Here is a 22216-nt window from a genome sequence, read left to right as displayed (position 1 = left end):
ATTGTACCACAGAGATTCAGATTAATTGAAAAATTCCAAAATAAATGTATATTGTAAAACAGTTATCTGTACGAAATACAGCAATAAATATACCCGCTTTCTCTATATTATATAAAAACAACCTCTTAAATTTGCTTTAAAAAAACAAACAAAAAAAATTAAACAAAAAAGGTTAATAATATGTAAAAATGTTACAAATACAATAACATTAAAAAAAAATTAGGCATCATACCTGTAATACTAGTATCAAATAACAAACTTGTGCTTAACGTCTACAGTAAAACTCGTTTAGTACGAACAAGGATATAACGAATTCACGGATATAGCGAAGTTTTTCTGAGTCCCCGGCATAATTCTTAACAAATCTTTATAAAATTTCACGGTTATAACGAACTCTGATATAACGAATTTACGGATATAGCGAACTGATTTTGAGTCCCACTGAGGCTAAACATAATGAAATTTACATCTTTTATAACGAACTTTCAAATATTATTAAAAAATTGATAAATTGAACTTACCTCAGTTCCTTTTAGCATTTGTATATAAAACTCAATTCATAACAAAACCTAAGTTATCAAAGATATGTTTTGTTATATTTGCTTCTATAACATAGTTGATAGTAATACTAAAAAGAAAACATGCATAGTGCGAATTCGCAATAATGGTTATACGAATTCGTTATACGGATATAACGAATTACGGATATAGCGAATTAAATTTGCAGGTCCCTAGGACTTCGCTATAACCGAGTTTTACTGTACCTTCATAAAAAATAAATGACTTTAATTCCCGCATTTCCACATATAAAAGTTACTTTTCACAACATGAGCGAGAGCAGCACTGTTCACTAAAGTCCTGATCGTAACCCATCGGAACCTCTGTAGATTTCCCCGTGTCGTCATCATACTTTTTACACGAGGAAAAGGGCGGGGAATAAAGGTGTAAAGTAACAGCGCCATCTACGTGACTTTTGTTTCCAACTCGATGAAGTCCGTCTGCGTCTATATAAAAATTAAAAATATGTTAGCTTTATTATATTATATTTTATAAAGGAAATCCTACTGTAGTCTTGAAAAAAGGGGTGACAAATAAAGGTTGGTTTGACACTAGTGGAGAACTTAGAACTCTCAAGAAAGTGCTTTAAGTGCGGTACATAAATGCAAGATGTGATCAAAAGGGAGGCTTTGACACAGACGATAAATCCATGCAAGACGACTATAAAAAATATCTCTTAATCTTAATTTTTGGTATAAATTTAAGTCATACAAACGTTTCAAAGTACGTGACAAAATACCAGTTTACACTAACTATTGTTTTAAATATACCAGTGATATGGGCCACATCGTCGAGTGTATATACCCTGTCTTCAATTTTCTTCATTTTGCCTCTACAACATGACGTCATATCCGGATTTTCATACAACTCCTCGAACACTTCTCCCTTTAGAGTCTTCATGAAGCAGTGTGATTTTGGATGATTATGTATAGGGCTTTCCTGACCAGTGTTCCAGCATAATATCATCAGATTGTAATGGCCATTCCCTTTGTCCAGAAGAGTTCTTGTATATCTATACAGTAGACAAAGATATCCGTTTGAAAATTAATTTATTCAAAACAGCATAATTATGAAATTTTATGACTTTTTGCTTTCTTATTCAACTGAAATCAACCTATCTTTTTTTTCACTTCTTCGTGTTTAAAATTCATTTTCATTACGTAATCTTTCTAGTAAATTAGTAAATTATGTCGAGGACTAAAAAAAAAAAAAAGAAATGCACTACTTGCTTTTTATCGCTCCATTTTTCCTTGCCATCCCAGTCCTTTGGATGACTTTCGTACTTCGACAAAATTTCTTTAATGGTATTTACCATCTCCGACGACTCTTCAAGAAAACCATTCTCCAACTCCTTTCTGAGGTCTGATTGCATAGCATTCAAGTCATATCGTGACATTATTGTCTGTAAATATGCTCTAACTTAAAATAACAAATTTACAAATCAACATTCAGGTTTGCATACAAAAATTTTATGAAACTCTAAAACAGGCATGTTCTCCTTTATAAACAATCACCACAGGCAGGGTATTTCTCTGTTTGTCCTTAAAAATAGGCTCAAAATCAACTGTGCTTTTTGGTAATGTTTTAACGACGCCGAGTCATGACATGTACTTTCGGTTTCTAATGCAGTTTCATATATGCTGGGGTTTTATTAATAGCCCATATTGAAATCTTTTGATTCTGCAGGAAAATGCAACTAATAACATAAAGTTCACATATTTTAATACGCTTTTGTGCAAAATTTTCTCGACGATTAGGAGATTGTGGAAAATGAAACAAGGATCAATATCATTTAAAATATTTTCCCTATTACCGGTATATAAAAGATTTATAAACAAATATTATTTATTTCCTCCAAAAATGTATAAAGACCAATCTTAAAATACTTATCTGAAAAGATTTTAATTAAATAATTGAGGGCAATTAAAATATCGAATCATACTTAAATTACCTCCTGTTATGTTCATGTACATGTATGTGCAGCACATAATGCATGTATTACATTTTACTATGCACGCATAAATAATTTATTTTCGGTGTAGATTAATGATTTTATATATTAAAAAAATTAATTCATACGTCAATCATTGGAATAAAAACAGATTTATACCCGCTGTTTGTGACAGCTTGCAATCATTTTTTGTATTTAAAAAAAAATCCCAGTAAGAATTGCCCTTTTTATAATGAAAAAAAAATCTTCAAAATTTCCATTAACGTAGGTCACTAGAACATTGACTTAGTTCAAGTTCATTTAAACGGTTTGTTTACATTCCATTACATCTACTGCACGTTAATATGCGGGAGGTCACAATGACTTTGTTTCCACTTTTATTGTTTTCTCAAGCAGTATATATATCGATGAAAATTTCCAGATGATGTAATATAGAAACAACATCTAAGTAAGTGTGTACTTTCGTTAGTTTGTCTTGTGTATTGTACTAAATACACATATATTACTTGTAAATTTCTCTCTCGAAGACCGTTAATTACTTTCCACATTTAAACAACAGATCGAACTCAATTCATATAGGCCTACATGTAGGTATATTTTTTATATTAATAAAAAACAAATTGTTCTAGATAATCAGTCTAAAAACAAATATACCTGGGTTAATCAATGAAATAATTTGTAAACAGTGCGATATCTTTGTGGCACAGACGTTGGTTTTAGGTGGTTTACATTCAGATATTTTCTTCTCTTCAATGTACCCGTGTAGGTGTATTTAGTATTTGTTAGAAATTGAATGCTTCACACCTCGTTATTCCCTTAGCTGATAGGTTTTCGATAGTAAGACTTTAAGTTAGCCAATTGTGATACCAGGTTCAATATGAAAATGAAATGTCTTTTAACAAATATCATTTTCATAATAAAAAATCGATAAAAACCATGTATTTGTTTAATGAACTTGATTTGTCCGTCCAAATTGATCTAGTTTTGTATGACCAACAATAAAGAAGTAAAACTTAAGGAAAATTTATAGAGAGCATTTTTAAATTTTGTTCAGAACGTTTCATGTTTCTGATATCAAATGTTCTGACCAGAATTTTATACAGTGATGTACAGTCGTGATAATTTTTCATTTTAAATCTATGTGTTGACCAAGGACAAAAGCTTTGTAATCTTTTTTAACACGTACTTTGTAAATCATCATTAATGCCCGTTTTCCTCTTCAAAAAGCAAATTCAAATAGACCATTTCAATCAATAAATTAAAATAATTACTTGCTTTTCAACCATCATGTATAGCAGATTATTGAGACCATTCATGACTTTCATTTTATCAAATAAATTTCCTTTTGGATTTCTTTAAATATAAAAAAAATTGTTTTTTGAGCTTTGGTAGTTAATAACTCACAAGGATTAAATATCACTGACAATCATGCGAAACCACTGAAAATAATCTACATTCATCAGATTTTTTTTTAACACTACGCTTGTATGAATCGATACTGCGAGTCCGAAACAGAAACTAGGTACTGGCAAAGGTATGCTTTGTCTTGGGTTTGTTTCGTTTTCTTAGGGGGCAATAATTCAAAAGAGCTCAGATTGTACAGTTTAAAGATCATCAACAAAAAACGGATTAAAATGTTTTATGGTTTTGTACTATTAACTGTGCAACATTTAAATGTTTATTGTTTAACATTCGTCACATTTTATCACAAAGTATTAACAAATCGGAACTTTATTATACCTCCCGCTTGAAAAGTGGGAAGGTATTCTTTAATCGGTATGTCCGTCCGTCTATCTGTTTTCCTTTAGGGTACCCATCTCTTATCCGCAACTCCTCTTATACACTGAGTGAAATTTAATGAAACTTTCATAGAATCTTTAATACATATTGTTATTGTACACTATCTTTTTTACTTTTTGATCCGACACATATTTTGTGTTTCCCGACCACAGCAAAACATAGACTTTGCCATGATAACCAAATGGAAGGCGGGGGAGGGTATCATGTAGTGATCTCATTACTCATAATGCCTCTTATTACGACCTTATTAACACACACAATTCAATGTCCCTAATTTATTGAAGAGGTTAAATGAATAAATGATCTTGGTACTCAGAACAATTGTGTCACCCCAAAGTTGTGTGTTGCTTAATTATACATGTTTTTCACAATGGTTATGCGTGTTTTTTTTTTTTTTTTGTTTTTTTTTTTTATTTGAATTCCACAATGCTATATAGTACAAACATTTGATTTAATTCTTTTTTCACAATGCTATATAGAACAAACATATAAGATGAACACAATATTTCATTGCAGCATTCATTTTTTGAGATGGAGAGACAGAGAGGAAAGAGAGAGAAAGAAAGAGAAAGAGATGATGTAATAAAAGAAAATGGGTGATAAATAGAGTAGGTAGCAAAACTAGTTTTGAGTCAGGGTTTATTGATATAAGTGTGAGAGTATGGAGTGCCATTTTTGCCAGGAGGCGTTAAACTCATCTATTTTATCACTTTCTCTGGCTGTATATTTCAATGTTTTATAAATAATTTTGAATTCATTGAGAAAACCATGGATAGAGAGGCTGAGGTGTTGACAACGAAATCTGTAAATATATTGCTTCATTGACATAAGCAAAATATGATTTTGATGATATTGTTTTACTTATATCTCCAAATATAAAAGTTTTAACATCAAACAGAATGACCAGTTTAAGGCCTATAACTTAAAACAATTTAAAAATTTCAAACACTTCCGTTTTTAACTTATAAGTTAAAAACGGATGTGTTTGAAATTTGTCATTATGAAATTTGTCATTATGTTTGATGTTACGACACTCCTCGGTTGATCCTCTAATAGTTGACATATAATGGACAGATTTCCGCTTACATCTATTACAAAGTGCCTAATTTAAATGTCTCCGTCAATTTTACATTGTATGTGTAGTAATAACCCCATATATGTACAAAAAAATCCACAATTTTAACAAAAGAAATCACACCTAACTATGGTACAAAAATATAAACCAGCAAACCAAGCTTACAAAAAAAATTGAGCAACAAAAACAAAACACGCATCTAGATGGTAAAACTTTTATATTTGGAGATATAAGTAAAACAATATCATCAAAATCATATTTTGCTTATGTCAATGAAGCAATATATTTACAGATTTCGTTGTCAACACCTCAGCCTCTCTATCCATGTTTTTCTGAATGAATTCAAAATTATTTATAAAACATTGAAATATACAGCCAGAGAAAGTGATAAAATAGATAAAATAGATGAGTTTAACGCCTCCTGGCAAAAATGGCACTCCATACTCTCACACTTATATCAATAAACCCTGACTCAAAACTAGTTTTGCTACCTACTCTATTTATCACCCATTTTCTTTTATTACATCATCTCTTTCTCTTTCTTCCTCTCTCTTTCCTCTCTGTCTCTCTTTCCATCTCAAAAAATGAATGCTGCAATGAAATATTGTGTTCATCTTATATGTTTGTTCTATATAGCATTGTGAAAAAAAAATTAAATCAAATGTTTGTACTATATAGTACGGCGCCGCTGGAGGGCCACGTAAAAAAATATTTTTATTTGTTCGGACAAATTAGAAATTCGTTCGGACGAATTATTTATTTGTTCGGACAAATAAGTTTTTTGTTCGGACAAATTAGATATTTGTTCGGACGAATTAGATATTCGTTCGGACAAATTAGAAATTCGTTCGGACGAATTTGTTATTTGTTCGGACAAATTAGATATTCGTTCGGACAAATTAGAAATTCGTTCGGCGAATTAGAAATTTTTTCGGACAAATAAGTTATTTGTTCGGACAAATTAGATATTTGTTCGGACAAATTAGAAATTCGTTCGGACAAATAAGTTATTTGTACGGACGAATTAGAAATTCGTTCGGACGAATTTTAAAATTATTTGTTCGGAGGAATTATATATTCGTTCGGAGAAATTAGAAATTCGTTCGGACGTATTAGAAATTTGTTCGGACAAATTAGTTATTTGTACGGACGAAGTAGAAATTTGTTCGGACGAATTAGTTATTTGTTCGGACAAATTAGAGAAATTGTGAACAACTATCAGGATACCGCGAATAATGTGCGGTTTGCACCAAGACGTGTCATTTTATTTTGATTCTTTGCAAAATAACTTTAATGAACAACATTATCAATATATATTTTGAAGATAAGTCGTTTTAATGTTGATCTCTTTCTTATGATTTTTATGTACATATTCACTACCGTGCAGTTATTAATCATGACATGTGTATGATTTTTGAAATACATTTCTGATACAAATGTCGCCGATTTGTAGCTGAAATATTGCCGATTCGGCGTAAAACATTCAATCAATCAATCTGGTACATATGCGGTGTATAAAATGATTAAAAGGTCCTCATTGAGTTTTTAATTAAATATTCCTGTTTGTGAATTTAGAAAACTTCACAAAAATGAACCTGTTCGTATTGATCCCAGGTTGTTCAAATGACTCGCGAACCGGTGTATTACGAGGTCAACCGATCAATCTGGTATATTCCCTAGTCCATTGATTTTCAGAGCATAATTATAGCCCCCTCCCGTTATTGGAGAGGTACATGTAGTCGAACAAACTATTTAATGTCACTTTCAGCATTTCTTAATTTTGTTTATACGCTATTACAGTTGAGTACCAGTTCGAAGGTTTGATAGGCCAATGACTCACATAGAAAGGGAAATTATGAAATTAAGCAACCCCTTTTACGGGGTCGAATAAGAGGCTCGATATTTTCAGTCCGAAGTTTATTCAATATAATACAATGCAGCCACGTATAGCATCGTTTTTGAAAGTGGGGGGTGGGGACAGCCTGAGAAAAAAATAGCTACCTGAAAAGTTTACAAGAAAAAAAGGGGGTGACTCAGGAAAAGTTGCCCAAAATTGACAGTCCTATTTCTTGGGGTGGGGTGGGGGGGGGGCTTACTTTTTCAATGCCAATTTTTTCCCGTACCAATTGCCTGCAGTAGGAGTAAAACCTTAAGTAGTGAATCTCATCTTTTCAAAGAAGCGGTAACTGACCACTTGCACCCCAGTGTTAGTCAGGGACGGGAGTGAAAAGATGTTTGATAAGAAGTAACTGACCCTTTTGAATTTACTAGTGAGCATTCAGAAAATATACTGTCAGAATGGCAGACTTTAGGCCTATAATATATACTGGTATAGATCCATTATTTCCGAATATTTACAATCAACATACCCAACTTTAATATCACATGTCTAGTTGCTACGTGTGTATGTCATGGTCTAAAGAGCTATTTATGTATTAAAAAAGGATGAATCCTCCTGAATAGATAAAGTGTATATCTCTCTATACAGGATAATTTGTGCAAACATCTAATTTGCCCGAACAAATATCTAATTTGTCCGAACGAATTTCTAATTTGTCCGAACAAATATCTAATTTGTCCGAACAAAAAACTTATTTGTCCGAACGAATTTCTAATTTGTCCGAACGAATTTCTAATTTGTCCGAACGAATATCTAATTCGTCCGAACAAATAACTAATTCGTCCGAACGAATTTCTAATTCGTCCGAACAAATAACTAATTCGTCCGAACGAATTTATAATTTGTCCGGACGAATATCTAATTTGTCCGAACAAATAACTAATTCGTCCGAACGAATATCTAATTCGTCCGAACAAATAACTAATTCGTCCGAACGAATTTCTAATTCGTCCGAGCGAATTTCTAATTTGTCCGAACGAATATCTAATTTGTCCGAAAAAATAACTAATTCGTCCGAACGAATATCTTATTCGTCCGAACAAATAACTAATTCGTCCGAACAAATTTCTAATTTGTCCGAACAAATATCTAATTCGTCCGAACAAATAACCTATTCGTCCGAACGAGTTGCTAATTTGTCCGAACAAATAAAAAAATTTTTTTACCTGGCCCTCCAGCGGCGCCGTAATATAGCATTGTGGAATTCAAATAAAAAAAAAACAAAAAAACACGCATAACCATTGTGAAAAACATGTATAATTAAGCAACACACAACTTTGGGGTGACACAATTGTTCTGAGTACCAAGATCATTTATTCATTTAACCTCTTCAATAAATTAGGGACATTGAATTGTGTGTGTTAATGAGGTCGTAATAAGAGGCATTATGAGTAATGAGATCACTACATGATACCCTCCCCCGCCTTCCATTTGGTTATCATGGCAAAGTCTATGTTTTGCTGTGGTCGGGAAACACAAAATATGTGTCGGATCAAAAAGTAAAAAAGATGGTGTACAATAACAATATGTATTAAAGATTCTATGAAAGTTTCATTAAATTTCACTCAGTGTATAAGAGGAGTTGCGGATAAGAGATGGGTACCCTAAAGGAAAACAGATAGACGGATTGTCATACCGATTATAGTATACCTTCCCACTTTTCAAGCGGGAGGTATAATAAAGTTCTGATTTGTTAATACTTTGTGATAAAATGTGACGAATGTTAAACAATAAACATTTAAATGTTGCACAGTTAATAGTACAAAACCATAAAACATTTTAATCCGTTTTTTGTTGATGATCTTTAAACTGTACAATCTAAGCTCTTTTGAATTATTGCCCCCTAAGAAAACGAAACAAACCCAAGACAAAGCATACCTTTGCCAGTACCTAGTTTCTGTTTCAGACTCGCAGTATCGATTCATACAAGCGTAGTGTTAAAAAAAGATCTGATGAATGTAGATTATTTTCAGTGGTTTCGCATGATTGTCAGTGATAAATAATCCTTGTGAGTTATTAACTACCAAAGCTCAAAAAACAAATTTTTTTTAATATTTAAAGAAATCCAAAAGGAAATTTATTTGATGAAATGAAAGTCATGAATGGTCTCAATAATCTGCTATACATGATGGTTGAAAAGCAAGTAATTATCTTAATTTATTGATTGAAATGGTCTATTTGAATTGTCTTTTTTGAAGAGGAAAAGGGGCATTAATGATGAATTTACAAAGTACGTGTTAACAAGAGGCCCTTGGGCCTCATAGGTCACCTGAGTATCATGTAACAACTTTCCAGCGATTGTATTTGGTTCGTGTTTTAAACCAAAAGCCATGAAATTCACAAATTTTGAAAGAGGCACCATTGCTTATCAAAGGGCAGATTTTGAAGCATTAATTTATTTTTAGTCAAAGTACCCCCCTGAAATTATCTATTTTGAAAGAGGCCCCTTTCTTCATTATAAGGCCAGCATTTTTTTTATGTTTAGGTTTAGTTATGAACATGAGAATAAAAGAAGTCCCGAAGGAGACATCGTCGGAAACCCACGGCTGATTACGCTTCGTTCCTCTCTCCATCACCCGTGGGTCCATTCATACCAATTCGCTCGTTTCTCATGAATAATTAATGAGACGATTTGATTGGTGGCTCTTGGTACATCTAAAGCTATATTGTCCAATGAGGAAGTCCCTTTCAACGCACTTTCGCTCTGTTGTGCAAGCGAGGTGCAATGATAATACCTTTTAGCACACATATTGCCTACAAATCCTTTGATGTCGTGAATGCAAAATAGTTTAATTACCTTGTATATGACGAAAGGGATCTGTAAGAACGATCATATACGATTTTACTGCATATAGTACATGATTTGCAGGGCGCAGCCATTGTTATGCAAGCGAGTTACAATAATTCTACCTTTAAAACAGGAGAGTTCGACTTACCTATAAAGGCTAATTTCATTGGTCGACAAATTTAATGAATATTTATGAGAAACGAGCGAATTGGTATGAATGGACCCACGGGTGATGGAGAGAGGAACGAAGCGTAATCAGCCGTGGGTTTCCGACGATGCGAAGGAGAAGGAAATATTTTTTTTTTGATAAATCAATTATTAACATTTGTACATTCTTTTTTTATGCTATCCTAATAGGCTCCTTACCACTGGACACATAATGCTTACAAATAGGAAAGTAGAACATGTAATTGCTTATTTCATCATCTGCCAGTTTGGGCCAGTTGTATAAATTTTGTGATGTTGATCAAAATATATTTTAAAAAATCAATTCTTTAAAAGTCTTTCAATATATCTTCATTTTTTTAATTTGTGTTAGGTGAATGTGAAGACATTGTTCAAAAATTTACTTGATGCCTAAAATTATAATTCCTATCATAAAACAGACAGTTATAATTCCTATCATAAAACAGACAGGGAGTATTGGGGAGTAGGGTCAACATTTTTTCAATTAAGTGTAAAATAATTTTTCTGGCTGATACAAATGATACTACATGCCTGTATATATTTGTATATTCTTGCCTTTTAATGGTTGAATTTTTTTTTATTTCTTCAGGTTATTGTTTATTTCTTCATTAAATGGACTTCACTTCTCCCATAGTTTTATTCATTATATCTGATGCATAAGCAACCCTTTTCTGAAGAATGATGCTTAGACTGTAAGCTATAACAGAGACCTAAACAATGTCCCTGGCAATATGCAATAGCTACCACGGGCAGTTTAAAACCTTGGGGAGGAAAATAATTTACAGTTACTTTTCAAACGAATACATAATTTTCTCACCAGCATGTCATTGTGCAACAAAGTCGTCAGCATTTTATTTGTCCTTTAAACGGGTGAAACGTTTTGAATCGCACTCGTATCGATGAATTTAACACTAAACCAAGCTATCTCTAGCTTTATTTACCCGCCGTTCCATCTTAAAACCGGAAGTGCGAGTTCGTAAATTAGAAATCTCGATCCCGACTCAAATTTGACATCGGAAAGAAAAAAAACTGTTTTATTTTTTTTCTAAAAATTCAAAACCTTGAGCGGAAGGTTTGTAAAACTGAAAATAGAATAAATCCTGGCTTTAGATATGTAATTAGATCATTAGCATATTAACCAGGAGCAAAGGATAAGATGTTCAAAGAATTCATGCATTTCACTATATAATCATTAGAGCACCACCCTAAAACAAGAACCCCTGACCCTGGGGCCATAAAATTAACAATTTTGGTAGAGGCACTCTTGCTTATCATAACTATGTACTTAGTTAGTTTATTTAATACCCAGAAGCAGAGATTCTGAAGAAGATTTTCAAAGAATTCATGTATTTTCATTACATAATCAATAGAGCCCCGCCCTAACACCAGAACCCCTGACCCTGGGGCCATAAAATTCACAATTTTGGTAGAGGCACTCTTGCTCATCATAACTATGTACTTAGTTGGGTTTTTTTAATACCCAGGAGCAGAGAAGAAGATTTTCAAAGAAATAATGCATTTTCAATATATACTTATTTAGCCCCGCCCTAGCACTAGAACCCCTGACCCCAGGGCCATGAATTTCACAATTTTGGTAGAGGACCCATTGCTGATTACAATCATGCAAACAGTTTGACTGCTTGATGTCCAGGAGTAAAGAAGATTTTTAAAGATTGCATTAATTTTAGTGGTTTTGGCCCCATCCCTCAGGCCCCAGGGGGGCAGGGATCATGAAATTCAAAAATTTTGTTCCCCTTTACCCATAGATGCTTTGTGCCAAATTTGGTTGAAATTGGTTCAGTGGTTGCAGGGAAGAAGCTGAAAATGTTCAAATGTTAACGCACGACGAACGGCGGACGACGAACGACGACGGACGAAAACAGATAGCAATAGGTCACCTGAGTTTACTCAGGTGACCTAAAAAAAGATTACAAAACGTTTAAAATTTGTCCTTGGTCAACACATAGATTTAAAGTGAAAAATTATAACGATTGTACATCACTGTATAAAATTCTGGTCAGAACATTTGATATCAGAAACATGAAACGTTCTGAACAGAATTTAAAAATGCTCTCTATAAATTTTCCTTATACTTTTTTATTGTTGGTCATACAAAACTAGATCAATTTGGACGGACAAATCAAATTCATTAAACAAATACATGGTTTTTATCGATTTTTTATTATGAAAATGATATTTGTTAAAAGAAATTTCATTTTCATATTGAACCTGGTATCACAATTGGCTAACTTAGAGTCTTACTATCGAAAACCTATCAGCTTAGGGAATAACGAAGTGTGAAGCATTTAATTTTTAACAAATACTAAATACACCTACACGGGTACATTGAAGAGAAGAAAATATCTGAATGTAAACCACCTAAAACCAACGTCTGTGCCACAAAGATATCGCACTGTTTACAAATTATTTCATTGATTAACCCAGGTATATTTGTTTTTAGACTGATTATCCAGAACAATTTGTTTTTTTTTTTTAATATAAAAAATATACCTACATGTAGGCCTATATGAATTGAGTTCGATCTGTTGTTTAAATGTGGAAAGTAATTAACGGTGTTCGAGAGAGAAATTTACAAGTAATATATGTGTACTTAGTACAATACACAAGAAAAACTAACTAAAGTACACACATACTTAGATGTTGTTTCTATATTACATCATCTGGAAATTTTCATCGATATATATACTGCTTGAGAAAACAATAAAAGTGGAAACAAAGTCATTGTGACCTCCCGCATATTAACGTGCAGTAGATGTAATGGAATGTAAACAAACCGTTTAAATGAACTTGAACTAGGTCAATGTTCTAGTGACCTACGTTAATGGAAATTTTGAAGATTTTTTTATTATAAAAAGGGCAATTCTTACTGGGATTTTTTTTTAAAAAACAAAAAATGATTGTTGTTATATATTGTTTAAATGTAATGTGTAAAGAGGAATAACTCGTCCTATCAAATGTTATCCAGAAGCTTCTATATGTGACGTCATAGGTAAACATATAATGGCAATGTCCATGTTTTGCTATGGGAAACCTAAAATACGTGTCGAATAAACAAGTAAAATGGCATGTCAAAATGGCAAAATGTAATAAAGATTCTGTGAAAGTTTCATTAAATTTCACTCAGTTGTTTACATTTGTAAGAGGAGTTGCGGATAAGAGATAAAGCGTAACAGACGGACGGACGGACGGAAATCCCGATCACTACTCGTATATACCCTCCCACTTTTCAAGCGGGTGGTATAATAATACAGGGACACAATATGGGAAGGGAAAATCACATTCCCAAACAAAAGAGAAAAATCCTAGTCGCACACGCTTCATAAAAACACATTTTATATGCCACATGACGAGCAAATTTCACACATATGATTGCGCCCATGAGAAAAGAGTGCTTATGACAATTTTCTTTGAACAGAGAAATAACGTCACAAAGTTATGACGTTATAAATTCCCCGGCATCATTTCCACCGCAGTTTAGCACAACACGTGCTTTTTTTATATATTGTAAAATTACACGCTTCATAATGAAATTAAACCAATAACGCTAGGTGTAAATGTCCATTAATAAAATCGAATGTATTTTTTATTTCTTTTGTAAATTATTTTTCTTTATCGAGTGTTTTCGGAATATAATACCGGGACCGTTTCACACGTATTTCGTACATGGCAACATATAAACAGATGCGATGATGCAACTTCTGTAAACATACTGACGAATTTTTTACCAGCTTAACCATGGAACAATTTGAGGTAAACAAGACATAGCACACTCAGAAATAAATTATATCATCTGTCTAGCCACGTTTTAAAACAAATTCAGGATAAATTTGAAGAAACTGTGTAAAAGCAGACGTTTATTTTTGCATTAGGCCTGCGTACTTTTCATCGGGGTTTTCGGTTACAGGAGAGAATTAGGCCTTGCGCTTTGTTTTATCTGATGATTTAAATACTTGTGCAAGTATAGTTTTATTATATAGACACATATTCAAAATATATAAGCCATTAGGCACATCTGGCACAGCGTTGAATGAATACAGTACAACACTCAAGTGCTAGACCTAGGTTACTGAAAATAAGAGAGATAACTCTTAAATCGGCGATCGATTCCTAGGGGCTCACGAAGGGGTTTCTGACTGTATTAGCTACTTGTTTTATTTATTTTTTTAAATTTGATTTAAGTGTTGGTTTGATTTGAACAGATTTTATTATAAAATAAACATACCTGGATTGGATAGCAGGCATAACATGTAAATAAGCCCTATCTATAATTACAGGGTCAATTAATGCGAGTTGTATTTAAATAAAACAATATGAATGAGAATTACTTCTAGGACTGAAAAAAAATATTTATGAATAAAATAAATTGAAATTATCTTCTTTTTTTTTAATCTCAATTGAAAAATAACCAAAAAGTTAATAATCCGGTAAAATAATAGAAATATCAAACAATGTATGAATTTTATTTTAATTTTTTTTTTTACAATTTATTATTTCAAAGGGAAAATCATACTTCAAAATTTTTTTTAATAAAAATTAGTTGATGAGGTTGTACACTTTAATTCATACCCAAATGAGATAGATCAGTGTGGTAATAAATTGTTAGAGTACAGGGTTTTTTTTTTTATTTTTTTTTTTTTTTTTTTTTTTTTTTTTTTTTTTTTGATAAATAAAATCATTTTGAGTATCATTACCAATTTTCAAATAAATTTTAATTTATAATTCTTTTATTTAAGCTTTTAAAGTTATCACATTTAAACATTTAATTTTTTTTTTACATATTAGGAGCTGGATAGATTATTTACGGAGCATTTTGGACAAGTGACTCTCACGGAGAATGCCGCACAAATCCAGAGGAGGAAGACACTTATTCTGAATCAGACGAACATGTTCATCCAGATGCATTAATTGAAAGAAGAATATTGGAATTTACAAACTTACAGGAGGATGAAGTGGGATCAGATTTAGATCATGAGGATGGCATCATAGATAAAGTTTCAGAGTCAAACCTAGAAAATGACGTCAATTTAACAGAATGCACATGCATGTAGTTGTTTGAAAAACTGTTTTCAAATGTTTTCGGATGTCGAAATAAGAGAAAATATTTTCAGGATGAGAGAGATGAGTAAAGTAGAGAAAGAAATGTTTGTGATGGGAGTGCTCCAGAAAGGAGGTTTTGGGCTAATTACACGGAGAAAAACAGAGAGAAAACGGATGAGATATTCCTACAGAATTCGAGGCGAGAGTGTGTAGAGAAACATTTTTAGTCATTTACGACCTCAGTAACAAAGTACTTTCTAACAGTATCACTCATATGAACAAGAATGGTGCAACAGCGCGTGTTAATGGAAATACAGGGCGAAAACCAGCTCACGCATTAAAGTTTACAGAAATCGAAAATGCTGTGAAGTATATCAAAAATTACGCAGAGGAATTTGGAATTCCCCAACCAGCGGCTCCATGTGGCAGTGATGGTATACCACCTATCTACCTTCCAGCATCTGACACAAAGCGCGCCATTCATGAGAAGTATCTTGAATCTTGTCAAGAGACCAACATCAGAGCCTTAAAGATATCGTCTTTTGAAGATATTTGGATGAAATGTGTACCACACATACGTATCAGTAGTCCAAGAGATGATGTATGCCAGAGATGTGAGCGTCTTCGAAAGAAAATAGCAGATGCCAGGGCTGAAGAAGAAAAGTTGATAGCAGTCAAAGAGTTCGAAGATCACATTCTCGCAGCCAAACGGGAGAGACTTCAATACAGAAAATGTATTCAGGAAGCAGTTTCAGAAATGGAGAATTGGCAGGGTGATCAACTGGAACATGTCCACTACACATTTGATTTTGCGCAGCATTTCCAGCTCCCTCACCATGCAAGACAAATGGGTCCAACATACTTTTTGCAGCTACGACGTGTCCAGCTATTTGGTGTGCGCATAGATAGCACCTCTATGCAGTTAAATTTTATGATCGATGAAGATCAAACGATAGGTATAAAATTTTGTCATTTTAGTTTTTATTTTATGGGTGTCTTTTAATTTTGAGAGAGAGAGAGAGAGAGACAGAGATTGTATGCATGTGTTAGTGTATTGCAACAACTTTACGGTTTTTAAAAATTTATTTAAACCAATGAAAAAATATGCATTTTAAATCATATACTAAATAGGAAAAGATGGAAGTTTAACTTATGGACCAAATGCTGTGATAAGCATGCTTGATCATACATTAAATGAATATGGGTTTGGGGAAAAAACTGTTATCTTCATGCAGATAACTGCACTGGTAATATTCTTTATACACAAATAATCAACTTGAGAATCCTTAAGTAACTTTTTTTTAAAAAAACTATTATTACGTCATTCTATAATTGGTAATTATCATGGCTTATATAATGTTCATGCACCTTGTACATGTATGAACAAATGCCTAAAAGTAATTGTCAATTATTAATATGCAGGGCAGAACAAAAATCAGTTTGTGTTGGCTTACTTATGTTGGAGGGTTTTGCTAGGATTCCATGATTCTATCACTTTAATGATGCAGATCCCGGGGCATACAAGGTATGTCCAAACTTTCAATTTATGAATATTTGACAAAAACTGACTTCAATATTGATTGAATGCAAGAACAAAAATTATTTTCACAGATGTCTAGTGGACAGTGGATTTGCTCATATTCGGAAACTTTTCCGTCGCAGTGATATTGAATCCCTAAATCAACTTATAGAAGTTGTGCAAAAATCCTCCACTACAAACTCAGCAATTCCATACCTTCAAAATGGAACGCCAACATGGAAGTGGCGGGATTGGAAATAATTTCTCTCCTCTTATTTCAAGCCATTTAAGGGTTCCAGGAATTCCTTACACTTCCGATTCAGCAGCCAGGATTTGTATTCGTAAAAGAGACTGCTGAATCTGTGGAAACAAGGGTATCGATTATGAAGCACCCGATCACACGTTTGCATGACAGGCCGAGAATTTTAACTCCACCTGGGCTCTCAGGAGATAGACGGGCATACTTGTTCCAAAACGTCCGCCCGTATGTTAGACCCCTGTATCAGAATGAACTGTGTCCTCGTCCAACTGAGGAGTAAACTTGCATTGTATATGAATCACACTGTCTGAATGATACTATTTTTTATGTTCTACACCATTTCAATTTGAAGTTATAAATTATATATCCTTTATAATCATAAGATAATTATATGCTTGTTTACTACATGTACTTGTTCTGTCGACCCTTTTCTTACAAATCAGATTTACATGACCGAATATAATCCATAAATAATTCTTGCTTCATGTCCTATAAAGAACAAATTTTGATTTTAAAGTAGCTTTTAAAGTTGCCTTTCAAATATCAAAATATCTTAATTGATTATTGTTCACAATTCACTTTAGAACATGGTGTGTCTGTGCGGTGTTTATTGTAGTTACATGTACGTCAATAACGTCATGATGTCATGCTGATAACGTCTTGACGTTAAATTGCAGAATAAAATGTATCATTTCTTTGAACGAATAAAAATGGGTCTTATAGATGGAGTAGAGTTATAAAATTTTGTATTATGTATATTCTACCCATTATCTATCAATTTTCGCAAAAAAGTCAAAATGTATAAAAATTGTCATAAGCACCCTTTTCTCATGGGCGCAATCATATGTCACAATAGTACTTGCATTAATCTATAACACTGAAATTTAAAAGACGCAGCAGTTGGTATTGATAGACAACTTTGTAAGAAGTTAATTCCCAAAGTCTGTTTAAGCATGCTAACCATCCCGATTATACCTTTGAGAACTGAAGGTAAACCATTTCTAAGTTTTGCTAAAATAGTGTTCACCTTTGGTAGGGGGGATCACTCATCCGACATTTATATCGGTCCCTTTTTGTAAGTTCTTCTTATTCTTTTTCTATATAATGTTCTCGTTATTTTAATTACGATACGTCACAGACTTTTTTCTAAATTTTTAAGATATAGAATTTTTTGGAGTCGATAGACGGGTATTTTAACAGTGGATCTTCAAGCGCAGTACGCTTCAAGGCAGTAGAATGTCCTGGTCCATGATTCATCCTGAGCAGATTCGGTTCATACTCGAGTACTCACTCGAGATTCCCATCACATCACATGACCAGATATTTACATATACACGTGGTTTTCAACCGAACTGTTACAGGTGTTCTTTGCTATTTTCGAGTTTTATATAGACAATGGAAATTGATTTTAAAAAAACATTTTTGGAGTCTCAGAAATTCATCAATCTGGCAATTAATTACCCTGAAGCCACTTGCTTTTATAAAACCCTTTTTTACCCCGTATAACAGGGTTTGCAGAGGAGGTAATAATACCACGATTTGATTCAGACGATTTTGAATACCATTTTCGCTTCAGCAGAGAGATGTTCGAAGAAATCAGATCAGCCTCGGATAAATATTTGCCTTTTTTAATTACGCATTTTTCAAGAAAATTTATCAATATTTATGCTTTACATGGCGTTCCATAGTTAAATAGTAACTGTACTGGACCTCCTATTGATTAAGAGGTCAAAAGGTGATGGTATTTAATTTATCAATTCTATTTATTTTAACATCTACCTTCCCCGCGCGATATCGAGATAAACTTTTAAGCGTTGGCAGGGAAACTTTCTACCTTAAATTAAAATTAAACAACAGATTGTCATTTTCTAACTGTTTTTATTAGCAATGAAATTAAAATATTAAGTATTTGTAATAATTTCGTCAGTTTGTAACTTCAGACGGTTGCACTACATAATTGATGAACTTTTTGCAAGAACGTATAAAATAAGTCGAAGGAAACGCTTTCGGAGCTATAGCAAAAATCAATATCTGTGATATCCTTGCGGATTGATATTAAAATAGTCTTTCCTGGAATTGAAATTTCGTAGAGATGCACGTGGTATGTACAACTTGTGACTGAGGTCTGAGAAAGAATCCACATTATACACAGGCTTTCCAAGTAAAATATGATCTCTCCAGTGTCTGAACTGTCTAAAATCTTTCTGCTGGATATCTGGATGTTTATTCTTCCTGTTAATAAAAAAACGAATTCTTTGTATGTTCTTGTCATTTTGCATCAATCGTTTTCGTGTCAAACTCTTCAAAATTCATTACTTTCTAGCTTTTATTCAGTAAAAAACAGTGCAATCTTATTGAAGGATAATCGGTCTTTTCTACAATAGAATAAGTAGAATTTTATGATGATTTGTAATACATAAATTTAATTTTACAGAAGAGGCAAAAGGACAACATTGCTCGCCTTAATGACTATGGTCATGATGTTCTTAATCGTCCCCCTCTTGTAATACCTATTGTGACCCCACCTTTCCACCAAGGGTCATGATTTTGAAAATAAAAAATCTAAAACTTTCCCGGTCCCGAGTGCTTCCACATAAATTTCAGCTTTTCAAGCCAAGTGGTTCTTAAGAAGTTTTAAAAAAAGATTTTTCCATCTTTATTTCAATGTTAAGCCTGACTTCCCTATTGTGGCCTGACCTACGCCCATGGTCAAGATTTGAACAACTTACGTTTTTACTGGATGCTTCTATATATGTTTTCTGGTTCTTGAGAAAAAGATTTTTAAAGAATTTTCCTATATGTTTCAAATCTTGGATGTGCTCCAGTCCGAGGGTCATGATTTGAACAATTTAGAATCTACACTACCCCAATTTGATTTCGCATAAGTTTCAGCTTTTCTGGCCCAGTAGTTCTTTAGATTTTTTCCTTTACATTTTAATGTAATATTTAGATTCCCTCTTTTGGCCCAGCTCTACCCCGGGGTTATGATTTTTATCATTTCAAACAGTTCACTACCAAAGAATACTCCCACATAAATTTCAAGTTTTGTTGCCCGGAGTTTCTCTAGATTTTTTTTCAATGACCTCACCCTGTTTTTTTTCTTTTCTTGTTTATCTCCCATTGTAACGGGAACTTGACTATCATTTTTATCAATTTAAACTCCACTTCACCCCAGAAAATTTGGTTAAAATTGATCTAGTGGTTCTTGAGAAATTAAAAATGCGAAATGTTAACAGAAGGACGACAAATAAAGGCTGATCAGTCAGAAAAGCTCACTTGAGCTTTAAGCTCAGGAAAGCTGAAAACATATAATAATACTCACAGTTTCTTGCATCCTCTAGATATTAATCCTATAACTACCATTACTGCTACAAGTCCCAAAAATGAAGCAGATACCCCTAAAATCAAATGAGTATTTTTGACTTTGGACTGTGTTGATTCTGCGGAATCGTTAGGTACAATTGGAGTGGACTTGTCAATTTGTTCCCTGGATGTTTCTCTGTGTGCTTCTTTTGTTTCATCAGTGGTTGTTACTGAACTTCCAGTTGATTTGATTTCGGTTGATTGTTTGACTGTTGTTGTTGGGTTTGTTGTAGTTGACGGTGTTGCATGTGGAGTAAAGGTTGAAGATTGAGAGTAAGTTGTATCTTGGTTCGATGTAGTGGATGCTGATGTACTAGGTGGATTTGTTGTTGTAAAGTGAGAAGATTTTGAGGAAGTTGTTGTTTCTTCGTATGTTGTTTGCACCGGATTTATCGTGGGCGGTGATGTTGTTTCTGAAGTTGTTGTTGCTGTTACGGTTGATAATTGATAGGGAGTTGTTTCTTGTTTCGTTGTTGGTGTCAGGTTTGTAGTGGATGTTGATGTTATTTGTGAAATTGTTGTCAAGCTTTTTGACTGAGAGGAAGTTGTTGCGTCTGTTAAGGTTGAGGATTGAAAATAAATGGTTGTATCTTGGTTCGTTGTTGGCGTGGGGTTAGTAGTTGATTGTAATGTTAGTTCTGAAGTTAAGGTTGTGGAGTGAGAGGAAGTTATATCTTGGTTTGTTGTAGGTGTTAGTTTTGTTGTGTATTGTGATGTATTTAGTAAAGTTGTTGTTAAGGTTAAAAAGGAAGTTGTCGTTTCTTTATTTGTTGTGGTTTCTTCCATTGTAGATGTCGGATTTTTAGTAATAGTTGAAGTAATTTCTGAGTCTGCTAGGGTTGTTGATTGTGAAGTTGTTGTCGTTAACGTATCTTCGTTTGTTGTTGTCATCACCTCTGTAGACGTTTGAATTATAGTTGATGTTGTATCTGAAGTTTCTGTTAAAGTAAATCTGATTTAGTTGTATGTATAATTGTGCAAACCGGAAGTCTGTGAGCCTATGCACATATGTTATATCACCGCTCTGATGTGAATATACATTATCACGTTAATATACACATCAAGTCAAGTTACATGTACGGGCATATTTACAGATAAATAGGAAGTTGATATCAGATTCATACCAAAAAAATACCACAAATTATGGCATTCCTCAACAAATTACATGCATTTGCTAAAATTTCAAGCATCTGCATTGAGTTGACATCAGTATAGAATGAAAAAAGAATCCCTCCGCATGGCATGCCTCAACAAATAGTGTACTAAAGTTTCAATTAGAAGCTATTGAGAAAACTGCGTAGGAAATTTGTAATGCATGAAACGGACAAACGCACGGTTGAACAGGAAGTTGACAACGTATGAGAACAAAAATATACCCCATTATGTGACATACCTCAGAGAAGATTGCGTAACAATTTCTGGCATCTGCCGTAAGTAATTGCTAAGAAATCTATGACGAAATTTTGTTATGTATGAAAGAGACAGACGCACGGATGAACAGGAAGTTGACATCGGATTTAAACAAAAAATATTCTATAATATGGCATGCATCAGAAAAGATTGTGTTAAAATTTCAAACATTGGCCTTAAGTAGTTGCTGAGAAAAGTGAGCAAAAATTTGGTATGAACAGACGGACGCACACACCAGGGTAGAACGGTATGTCTTCGGAGCGGGGGTAAAAAAAAGGGAAAGTTTTTTTACAGCAGTATTTAAGATCTTTTTGTAATAGAAAAAGATTAATTTTTGCAAGTGCCATGT

At 33.3% G+C, this 22216-nt stretch overlaps 2 protein-coding genes and 1 pseudogene across 2 annotated transcripts; 1 reads left to right on the top strand and 2 right to left on the bottom strand.

The window, feature by feature from the left end:
- Window positions 1–740: 740 nt before the first annotated feature.
- On the bottom strand, window positions 741–1954 carry LOC134272892 (cysteine dioxygenase type 1-like). The gene is made up of 3 exons (XM_062755067.1): window positions 1788–1954; window positions 1329–1570; window positions 741–1004 (listed from the first exon to the last, which is right to left on the bottom strand). Exons 1-3 carry the CDS (start codon window positions 1952–1954, stop codon window positions 814–816), a joined length of 600 nt encoding a protein of 199 aa, XP_062611051.1. The 3' UTR covers window positions 741–813.
- Window positions 1955–15397: 13443 nt separating this feature from the next.
- Window positions 15398–17374, top strand: LOC134272891 (uncharacterized; annotated as a pseudogene).
- A 3038-nt stretch (window positions 17375–20412) lies between these two features.
- On the bottom strand, window positions 20413–21348 carry LOC134272896 (uncharacterized). Its single transcript, XM_062755071.1, has one exon. It carries the CDS (start codon window positions 21346–21348, stop codon window positions 20413–20415), a length of 936 nt encoding a protein of 311 aa, XP_062611055.1.
- Window positions 21349–22216: the final 868 nt, after the last annotated feature.

Source organism: Saccostrea cucullata, unplaced genomic scaffold (assembly GCF_032062105.1).
Source record: "Saccostrea cucullata isolate Sc308-1 unplaced genomic scaffold, CSIRO_AGI_Scuc_v1 ctg1334, whole genome shotgun sequence".
NCBI lineage: Eukaryota > Metazoa > Mollusca > Bivalvia > Ostreida > Ostreidae > Saccostrea > Saccostrea cuccullata.
Note: the sequence above shows the minus strand (reverse complement) of the source record. Positions and strands in the feature narration are given on the sequence as shown.